This window comes from Fukomys damarensis, unplaced genomic scaffold (genome assembly GCF_012274545.1).
Source record: "Fukomys damarensis isolate Sample0158 unplaced genomic scaffold, DMR_v1.0_HiC HiC_scaffold_25, whole genome shotgun sequence".
In the NCBI taxonomy this organism is placed as follows: domain Eukaryota; kingdom Metazoa; phylum Chordata; class Mammalia; order Rodentia; family Bathyergidae; genus Fukomys; species Fukomys damarensis.
In genome coordinates, this window is record NW_022900937.1 from 25,962,102 (window position 1) to 25,973,072 (window position 10,971).

General features: G+C 50.2%; 1 protein-coding gene across 1 annotated transcript in view; it reads left to right on the forward strand.

Moving 5' to 3' along the window:
* Chrna3 (cholinergic receptor nicotinic alpha 3 subunit) overlaps positions 1-10,963 on the forward strand; it is a 27,352-nt gene extending 16,389 nt beyond the window's left edge. The window contains exons 5-6 of the mRNA XM_010619494.2: positions 1,807-2,818; positions 10,068-10,963. Of these exons, the coding sequence (XP_010617796.2) occupies positions 1,807-2,818; positions 10,068-10,196 (1,141 nt within the window). The 3' untranslated portion in view covers positions 10,197-10,963. The remainder of the gene's footprint in view (positions 1-1,806; positions 2,819-10,067) is intronic.
* The last annotated feature ends 8 nt before the right edge of the window (positions 10,964-10,971 follow it).

The following is a 10,971-nucleotide window of genomic DNA, read 5'->3' on the forward strand; positions in this document are numbered from 1 at the left end:
TTCTTTCCCTCCCTCCCTTCTTTCCCTCCCTCCCCATTCATTCTCCGAAGATGCTTAACAGATATTTACCAAGGGCCCTGCAGGAGCTGTGCCTGTCCCTATCCCCAGCTGGGTCCTAGTGTTCTGTCTCTTGGTGACACAGATGTGACTGCTGATATTGCCCTGGGCCTTCTGCTGTGGGAAGCCTCAGCCAGTGAGATGTGCTGCAGCGCAGCAGACCTACCCCAGGGCTTGTCCTCAGCACACACACATTTTGGTGACTCCTCTCTTGGGGGGCTCAGGTTCTGAACATCCAAGCTCTGTGGATCTCGAGTAAAACATTCCTGCTCTTGAGCCCCCATCGGACTTGACTAGCGGGGGGCGGGGGGCAGCAAGGCGCCTGAGAAGGCCAGGAGTCAAGCATTTTCAGACTTGATTGTCAGCCTCTCTCACAGCTCTTCAGCTCTTCCCTTGCAGCTCCAGATGCACTTGGGGGTGGCTCTGATCCGGTGCAAATGCATTTGGGAAAACAGGGACCCTGTGGCCATGGTTTGCCACCCCTAGACCCCCCCCCACTTGATGATGCTTTGTGGCTCAGGAAGCTTCTGCCTGGCCCAGCCCCACGGGCTCCACTGTGGCTGATGAGGGCTGGTGCTCACTGGGCTTGCGTGGTTCCCCCGCCCCATCACTTCTGCTGCAGGAGGGAAGGGGCTTGGGAACCAGCAGCCTGGCAGGGCAGGAAGTCAGCAGGAGCAGGGCTGGGGGTAGCTGCGGCTTGTGAGGACTGTCTGCCTACCCAGGTGCAGGGAGGAGACCAACAGAAAGTGTGCGTGTGGGATGGGGTAGGAGCACTCCTGTTGCTTTCTGCAGCCCCCTTCATACCAGCCCCACAAAGACATGCCTGTGGGTCCAGGTTCTGGGCCTGTCTCAGCTCTTCCTGTCCCAGGCAGGGACAAGAAAAGCCTTTGAGTGCCACGGGCTATGGAGTCCAGTAGGGCCCATCAAGAAGTCGGGCACCTCCACCAGGCAGGGAGGGCATTGTGAGGGCCACCGGCCTACTTTCAGAGGGCTGTGCCGGCTGCTGAGATGGACCATGTGCAGTGGTGCACTGAACATGTCCTGTGTCCTGTGTGCACTTCCTGAAGAGAGCATCCCATGTGTGCCAATAAGATGACTCCAAGAGATCAGCCTGCCTCTGTGCAGAGAGGGCACATGTGGCTTTCAGGAAGGGAGAAGCAGCAGGAACAAGCAGGGTGGGTAGGAAAGAGAAGGGGACAAGTCGGGAGGTCTGGTCGCTCCTTATGGATCAACAAGAGGAACAGAAGTGCAGCGGACGGTGGGGTCAAGACTGAGGCAGGGCTCAGAAGTGAACCTGCCCCACAAGGCTCAGGAACGGGGCCTGTGCAGCCCCTCTAGTGCCGCCATCTGGTCTCACACACACTTCGAGTGCCCAGTGGAGACCAAAGGAGGAGACCATGGGGATAGCGGGTGACAGATGTTCACAGAGGCTGCCTAGATACCTGTCTCCAGGGGAGAGAAATGCTGTTTGGTCTGTGGGAGTCTAAGCACCAAAGCCGCTACTGTGTGTTGGGGAACAGCTGGTGACATGCCCAACGTGGACACGTGTGGCTGAATGTGCTGGGAAACACCTGGGCATCAGGAAATGGGGTGGGGACTGGGTGGCCACTTCCGCCCTTAGCTCTCTGCTTTCACAGTGTCACCAATCCTTACTGCCACTTCCCTGTGGGTGTGTGTGGGCTGGGCTGCGTGGCCAAAGGACAATGACGATGTATGTCCATGTCACCGAACCCCTCTTTGTCCTCACAGCGCTGTCGGGGATTTCCAGGTGGACGACAAGACCAAAGCCCTCCTTAAGTACACAGGGGAGGTGACGTGGATCCCTCCAGCCATCTTCAAGAGCTCATGCAAGATTGATGTGACCTACTTTCCGTTTGATTACCAGAACTGCACCATGAAGTTCGGGTCCTGGTCCTATGACAAGGCTAAGATCGACCTGGTCCTGATTGGCTCCTCCATGAACCTCAAGGACTACTGGGAGAGCGGGGAGTGGGCCATCATCAAGGCCCCGGGCTACAAGCACGACATCAAGTACAACTGCTGCGAGGAGATCTACACGGACATCACCTACTCCCTGTACATCCGGCGCCTGCCGCTCTTCTACACCATCAACCTGATCATCCCGTGTCTGCTCATCTCCTTCCTCACCGTACTCGTCTTCTACCTGCCATCTGACTGCGGCGAGAAGGTGACGCTCTGCATCTCGGTGCTGCTGTCCCTGACCGTCTTCCTGCTGGTCATCACCGAGACCATCCCGTCCACCTCGCTGGTCATCCCTCTCATTGGCGAGTACCTGCTCTTCACCATGATCTTTGTCACCCTCTCCATCGTCATCACAGTCTTCGTGCTCAATGTGCACTACCGGACGCCGACCACACACACGATGCCCACATGGGTGAAGACCGTCTTCCTGGACCTGCTGCCGAGGGTCATGTTCATGACCAGGCCAGCTGGTGGCCAGGGCCACACCGCGAACCCAAGGGCCCTGAATGGCACCGAGCTCTCAAACCTGAACTGCTTCAGCCACGTGGAGTCCAAGGGCTGCAAGGAAGGCTACCCCTGCCAGGAGGGAACGTGCAGCTACTGCCACCACCGCAGGGTGAAGATCTCCAACTTCAGTGCCAACCTCACGAGGAGCTCCAGTTCTGAGTCTGTCGATGCAGTGCTGTCCCTCTCGGCTCTGTCGCCAGAAATCAAAGAGGCCATCCAGAGTGTCAAGTACATTGCCGAAAACATGAAAGCCCAGAATGAAGCCAAAGAGGTAAGGATGTGGTTGCTATCACTCGCTCAGTCACTCAGCAAACATCTGTGGGTCCCTGAGGAGCAACGCATAGGGTGCAGGTTAGGAAATCAGGCTCTGGAGTCAGTGGCTATGTTCAGAGAGTCCTGTGTCCTGGGATGTGTTAGGGATCTCACCGACCTGAGACTGTGTCTCATCTGTAAAATGACCAAACTTGGGAGAACGTGGTGCCTGTGGCTGCCACAGTCCAGGCCCCTGGGACCCAGATGCTGAAAGCTCAGGTTAGGGAACCAGCTTCAAAGGGCAGGAGCAAGCTCTGTCTGGTGAGCTTTGGCCAGCTCAGCATGGGCTTTTACTTTTGTTTTCAGTGTGTTTACATGGAGAAAGCACCTGTGCCCTGGGTGGCCAGCTCACTGGATTTTCATGTCATGCGTGTCCTGTGTAGGCATGAACTTCACAGGAACTTCCCATGCCCCCAAACGTTCGCATGCTGCTTCCTAGTCACTTCCCTCACCTCAGTGACCACACCCTGGCTTGTTTTGCTGACTTTACCTCTTAAACTTCATGTACACGGTATCATGTAGTAAAAACTGTCCTGACCCCTTTCATTCAACACAGTGTGTTTGAGATCTGTCCTTGTCACTGTTTCTTGTTTTGGTTTGATTTTAGGGTGTTTTTTTGAGACAGTGTCTAACTTTGCAGCCCAGAATGACTTCAGACTCATAGCAATCCTCCTGCCTCAGCTCCCAGAGTGCTGGGATTACGGGCATACACTATCGTGCCTGGTGAGGGCTCTCTTCTATGTTGACCGTGTAGATATCTTCTTTTGTGAAATAGCTGCTCTGTGACCCTCTCTGTACCCCCAAGGTTACCAAGTCACACCTGGTCATTGTGAATCTTTGCTTTACAATGAACTGGCTCTGCCGTAAGTCGTTTATTAGCAAACAACTAACTCCTGAGTGACTCTAGTGCCTGCTCCATGGTGGGTAATCAATGCTGGTGAGCAGTGTCAGGTCCACTTTGGTGGCACCCAGGGAAGATGGGTCAGGGCGAGCTGGCCATGGTTGCCCTCACCCCACACCCACCCTCTGAGCAACTCGAAAATCTGCAAAGCCCCAGATGCTCCTGGGGTTCAGCCCAGAGGCAGATGTTTTATTGGCCTTGAGGCCATTCCACCTGATGGACACCCAGGTGGGGCAGGAAATCAGTGATCATGGGCTCTCCTACTTGTCCAATAGTGATCACTTTTGCAGAATCCTCTACCCTTTCCTCACCCACTTCTGAAACGCTTAAGTAGCAATGATTTAGTTGCCCATAACCTAGCCTTTTCAGATCATTAGGCTTTATATTTATTCCAAAAAGTACTCCTTAGACACCATACAGGGTGTTAAGAGTTTCAGAAGGGCAGACATAGAGACAGACAAGTAAAACCCTGTTATTAGAAGGGAAGTTCCAAACTGAAATGCCAGGCAGGGGACTTCCTGTGGTGGGGCAGTGGGATCTGGGGCACAGCATCGGCATGTGGTCCATGTCCAGGGCAGCCCCAGCTCAGCTCGGTCATTGTCATGGCTTAGGAATGTGGTTTGCATCCTCTGTTTTTTCAAGTGATGGCAGAGGTCTGCCAGGGCAATAGGAGGCATCTCATGTTGGAATGGAAGTGCTTGTTCAGGGCTCAGGAGGGCAGGGCTGGTGGAACACCCTCGCCCTGGTAAAGCTGTTTAATTTGCAGAGACAGCAGTCTCCTTATGGGCCGGCTCCCACCCACTGGGCCTGCCTGTCCTTTGCTCCCAGGCACTGAGACTGAAGCCCAGGCTGTGTTCCCAGTACCTCCTGAGGGTGCTGCTGAGATAGAAGGGAGAGCAGGTCCCCACCCTTCCATTCCCAAGAACCAGCAGGGGGTGGCCACAGGCTGCTGCCATGCCCTCCCTCCTCCCCAGGCTGCCCCAGGGTGACGTGGGACAACTCATCCCAGTCTTTGCCATACTCTGGGAGTTACTTCTGCCTTCCAAGCAGATGACAGCCACAGTACCTGTTCCTCACTCCCGCCACTTTAGTCTCTCTGAGGGATTAATGGGGAAATTGCACTCGACAGGGCAGAGGTTAGGGAGGGACTGGGGTCCATGGCTGACATCCCTGATAGCCCCCAAACACAAGAACCTGTAATCAACACAGCCCCCATAAAGGCTCCCAAAGTGGAGACAGAGGCAGGTATGGTGACACACGCCTATAATTCCAGCACTTTGGGAGGCTGAGGCAGGAGGATAGAAAGTTCAGTCCTGCCTGGGCAACTTAGTCACTTCTGTAGCTGCACATAATACCTGACACCCACAACTTAAAAGAGAGATTTATTTGGGCTCACACTTTCTGATTGTAGTCAGTATGGTAAACACTAAGGGCTGAGGGGCGCTGGCTCTGAGAGCTCAGGGCCATGCACTATGGGCTCAGGGTCACTGGCTCTCCAAGGCTGGAGCCAGCCATGGAGGTGCACGTTGCTGATTTGCCATTTCAGCTGCTTGGCAACACTGCAGGCCTGCGAGTGGTCATCTCCCATGTTAAAATGTGTGGGAGGGCACGGATTTGGACTGGGTACCTGCTCGGGGCCCGAGAGACTTAAGTTTTATCACAGGAGCGACTGTTCTTAGGTTGCAGAAGGCCTTGTAGCCAATTAACTAATCACACTGTAAACAGCTAACTAGTTAAACTATAACTGATGACTACAATTGGTTAGAGTCCATGTAGCCAGTGGTTGATTGGCAGGGCTGCAGGTGAGGAAGTTTTCTGTGCTTCCCTGCTATTTCCCTGTAAACGAGGTCAACCTGTTCCGTTCTGGGAACCGATTCAAAGGGGTTTTGTTTGTATCACTGGATTTCACTAGTGTGAGGATTTTCCCTTCTCACACTGGACACACTGGCCCTGAGGCAGGAGAGTGTCGCAGTGCATGCCTTGGCCTGTGTCGTCTTCTGAAAGTTGTCCCTGTTGGTCATCTGCACAGGCTTGCACCTGGTCTCACCTGTAAGGGGCTAAGTAGTGCTAACACATTAGTTCAGAGTTACAGCTAGAATCGGGTTACCAAGTTAGAAAACTAGAGCTCCCCATGTGCCCTGGAAGTGGTTTTTAATGAAGTTTTTTTGGTTTGGTTTGGTACCGGGGATCGAACTTGGGACCTTGTTCTTGTGAGGCAGGTGGTAGAACCACTGAGCTAAATCCCAGGCCCATTTGAACAGTTTTGACAGCTTATCATTTTTGGCTATCTTGGTACAGATCTTCTGTGATCCTTTTTTTTTTTGCAGGGGGGTGGTGTCTGGGGTTTGAACCCAAGACCTCCACGCTAAGCTGCATCCGCAGTTCCTTTTTTAAATTTAAAACAGGATCTTGCTGAGTCACTAAGTTGCCCGGCTGGGCTCAAACTTGTGCAAGGTGCAGTCCTCCTACCTCAGCCTCCCAGAATGCTGGGATTACAGGCAGGCACCAGAACACCTGGCTCAGCCATACTCTTTTAAGATAATTACTGTATTCTGAGGCCATTTGTCTTCTCTTTCGCTGATGTATTCACTCAGTCCGATCTGAGCCTGACCTTTGAGCAGTGACTTACATGTCTTGCAGTTACTATTGTCCAAGGGTCATGTTGCTGCCATTGTATTCCCACGCTTTCCACTTACGAGATGTATTTTCTCTCTCTGCCTCACTTTTTGCCATGTATTGAAAGCTCGAACTTGCTCTGAATAGAACGCATGCAAGCCCTGTGCTGTGCTCCTCTCCTTCTGGCAGCTCCTTGCCGACACAGACCCCACCCAGGCTCCAGTCCGTCTCGATGGTCTGACCTTTCAGTACCATGTCCCTCTACCCACTCTTGCTGTCGCAGTCATCCTCAGGGCTTCAGCCACATACGTGTTTCTGGGTGTTTTTGGATTTTTGTGAATGTACTTTTGTTGCTGTTGTTCTTGCAATTCCTTTTAAGAACGTATTAGTACATGTTTGCAGCACATGTATTTTAGTCATCTATGGAGTTGGTGCATGTACATAACACAGCTTTTTAAAAATCCCCTTCCCTTTCCCTCGTATTCCCCTCTCCCCCTTTTCATTCTTGATATTGTTAGTTCTACATCATGTTGATGGCATATAATGTCCATATTCACTGAGGGCATTAGGATCCTGTATGCAATTCATTTAAGGGTCCAGTGATCTTTACTGAACTTATCCTTCTAGGAGCTCAGATTTATTTCCCCTTGTAGTGGTGTGCCTTCTCAAGAGCTTTTACAGGTAAACCTTTTGAGGCCTGGGAGGCTTAATTTATGTGCCTTCCCTTTGTGTGCACACGAGCGTAGTTGTGCTTTCACACTGAGCTACATGCCCAGCCTTTTTTGGCTTATTTTGAGACAGGGTCTCAGTAAATCACTAAGTTGCCCAAGCTAGGCTCAAACTTGTGATCCTCCTGCCTCCACCTGCCAGAGTGCTGACATTACCGGTGGGCACCACCACACCCTGCTTTGTCCCTTCACTCAAGGGTGCGTTTAGCTGGGTACAAATGCTGGTGTTGGACTTCTTTTCCTTAAGTACTTAAAAAATGTCATTCATGGTCATTGTCACTTTTGGAAGTTTTAAGTTAATCTGAGTGTTGTGTCTATAATTCCATCTAGAATAGAATTTTCTATTTGTAGAGAGATCCACAGACACCAAGCACAGGTATCTGGCAGGTGAGCGTCTCACCAAGTGGGCTTAGTGTTCCTAGGAGCCGTTTCCTGCTGAGGGCTCCTCTTTATCCAGCCCAGGTTATTTCAGTGCTGGTGGCTTCCTGTCCCCTCCTTCTCACTTCCCAAACTCCTGGTGTGCAGCCCCCTCTTCCCCTCATCCTGTCCTCTACTCCTCTGTCTCCCAGCCAGCATCTGCCAACTCCACCGCACCCGCTCCTCTCCTGAGTTCATCGTCACAACATTTCTATTTTCTACACTGGTTCATACCTGTCATTTCTCACACCTTTCACATGTGGCTCTTCTCTAAAAATGCTTGTTCCTCCTTCGTGTTTCCAGATTCTCCAACCTCTGGGGATGGAGTGTTTTAAGTCCTTGGTCTGTTTTCTGGGAATTTGTCAGCCAGATAGGGTTGTGTTTGGAGTAGGGGACAAAACTCCAGCTGCATGAGGCCAAGGCTGCCTGGGCCACATGCTGGGCTCAGTCACCAAGGTGCTGCCTCCCCTGCTGGTGGCCTTGTATCTGAAGGGACATCAGGCCTCCCCCCAGTCCCTTGCACCCAGACTAACTCTTTCTTGACTGAGCAGGGAGTAGGAAGCCTTGGGCTCTGTTTCCTGCTGTTCCCAGCAGCCAGACCCTGTGTCTCTGGATGGAGTGGCAGGAAAAAGAGCACCAGGCACAGCTCTCCCCATGTCCTCTCCACAGGAACCTCCTCAGTGGCTGCGGTCCCCACCACTTCCCCAGCTCCTGAGCCAGAAAGTCACCTCATGCTTCTAGGTGGTCTCCAGGGTCTGGCTGGGCTCAGAGGCCAGGAGCTTGGGCCCATTCACCTCTGTGCCCAGCACCCTCTATCTGTGACAGCATTGGTTCCCCAGTCTGCAGAGACTGGCCACTGGCACCATGCCTTACAGGCGGAGGAGTTAGTGTTGGGCCCCTGTGTCTGGGTGTGCGCATGCACGCACAGTGCTTCAACTGAAACCAGGGGTGCTCTACCACTGAGCTACAACCCCAGCCCTTGCTACTTTTTTTTGACAGGACCTTACTGGCTTCAAACTTGTCCTGCTCACTCAGGTCATCATGCCAGCTCCCCCAGCTTTCTTCACTAGGCTAAACCTTGTGAGCTGCTCTCAGAAGTACTGTACACAGCGATACAGGTCATTTTTAAAATCAATAGGTTCTGTTTGGTAAGGACCCTGTGCTGAAACGCCCTAAGGCAGCCACTGCTCTCATTCCCATTTTACAGGTGAAGAATCGAGACTAAGGGTAGAAAGGAATTTACTCACATTTCAGCTAGGAAGGAACAGAGCTGAGATTATATAATCAGTTTGTCTCCAAGAGTCTCTGCTTTCCAGTCCTCATTTCCCGAACCTTCCAGAGGTTTAAGTCTGCAAGGCATGGGGAGGCATCAGTCTATAGTAAGTAGATTTGGGGTCTCAGGAGATCAAATAAAGTAACGTGGCAAATAGGATATGACAATTCCTACTTTCCCCATATCTTATGTCACTCAGAGAACACAGACACACGGGCTTACAGTGGTGAAGTAAACCCACATCTCCCAGGATTACATGCTGGCCTCTTTATGTGATTATTGCTTCAAAATCAGTTGATTCATGAGTTTTCTGTCTCTCAATTATGGTTTCTTTGCTTTCTCAATTGTCTGGGAGTTTAATTACCATACAATTCTCCTTCCTGTTTCAAGCCTAAATCAAATCTGTGTTATGTACAATTAGTCTTGCTCTTTTTCTCCCTCCTTTCACCTCACTGCAGCAGTTATTTCTGGTGTTTGACCTGCTTAATAACTCGGTCTTCTGCAGTGCTCTGGCCTTGCACTGAAGATGACACTTGGGCCTTTTGGAGGAGTGGTGGGGAAGAGAGGGTCGGTGGGCTGGTGACAGGCATGGTTCACTCTGCAACAGGTGTGAAAAGGAAATTACCTAAATCAGGGTAAAAACAAGAACTGTGAAATAGTGGTAGATGGTGGGTTATATTAGCCATTCCATCAAACGTCCTAAATCCTTCCACAGAGACATATGTAATTGGCTTTACTAACTTTACATAATTGGAACTCACTTTAGAAAAAATAGTTGTTTAGCCGGCCATGGTGGCCCATGCTTATAATCTCAGCACTCAGGAGGATGAGGCAGGAGGATTGCTATGGGTTTGAGGCCAGCCTGAACTACACAGTGAGACCCTGTCTCAACCCCCCTACAAAAAAGAAAAAATAGGTGGCATATATAAAAATAAGTTTCTGATTTGAAACAGAATACGACAAATATTTTATACCTATTTATGAACTACATAAAGCAAAACTTGAGAATAGATTTCAGGCCACATCAATTGGAAAAAAAAACTTTTTGCCTATTATACGTAAAAGGGTTTTTCCTGCTACTGCATCACATTAAGCATTTAATACTTAAAATGTATTCACTATGTCTTTCCATTATGCTGCTGCTGCTGCTGTTTTTTTGTTTTTTTTTTTTTTGTGCACAGTACTAGGAATCAAACTCAGGACCTTGCACTTTTGAGGCAGGGGCAATGCCACTGAGCTAAATCTCCTCCCTCTCATGATTTTTTTTTTTCAGATTCAGGACGACTGGAAATATGTCGCCATGGTGATTGATCGCATCTTTCTGTGGGTCTTCATCCTGGTGTGCATCCTGGGTACAGCAGGGCTGTTTCTGCAACCCTTGATGGTCAGGGGTGATTTGTGAGCCAGAGTTGTGTTTGCCTGAGGGAGGGAGGGAGGGAGAAAAGGGGATGTTTCTTAGTAGTGACATACTTGGTTACCATGCTACCAGCTTTGCTTTGCTATTTCAAGGTTACTTATTTCCAGTGACCTTGATTTTTGGCAAAAACAATCATGCAAGAAAAATACCTAGCTTACTATAAATAAGTGAACATTTAGTCTTTTCAGTAAGGAAAATGTGAAAATATAACTGACAATATGCTGTACAACATGTGTCACACGTTCCATTTTTCAGTGGTTGAATCCTAGCTGGTGAGAAAAACTTGCTGTTCAGAAACATGAAATAATAGGTTTCCCAGAGGTTTTACTCATTTGGCCCATAATCTCCTTGAAGTTTGAGTCTATTTCAGCAGGTCCCCCACCATACCATTTCTTACTGTGCATTTCTTAATCTTTGCTGCCTTTCCAGAGTCTCAGTGTCACACCTCCATAGTCTTTATTCTGCATAATTCTCACCTTAGGCCATAAGAAGTTATACCAAGTTACACATTCACTCATTGTTAATGAACTTTCTTGCTTTTTGTGGGCACATAGCACAAAATGCCATCAACAATTTGGCAAACAAATTTGTCCCAGTTTTTGGAGCCTGGGATGTCCAAGATAAAGGCATGGACAAGCCTTGGGGTCTGGTGAACCACTCTCCCTTACAGAGGATGCCCTCTGGCTGTGTCCTCCCCTGCTCCCCTGACTGAGGGGCTGTCTCTGGGTTTCTTTTTTTTTTTTTTTTTTTTTTTTTTTTT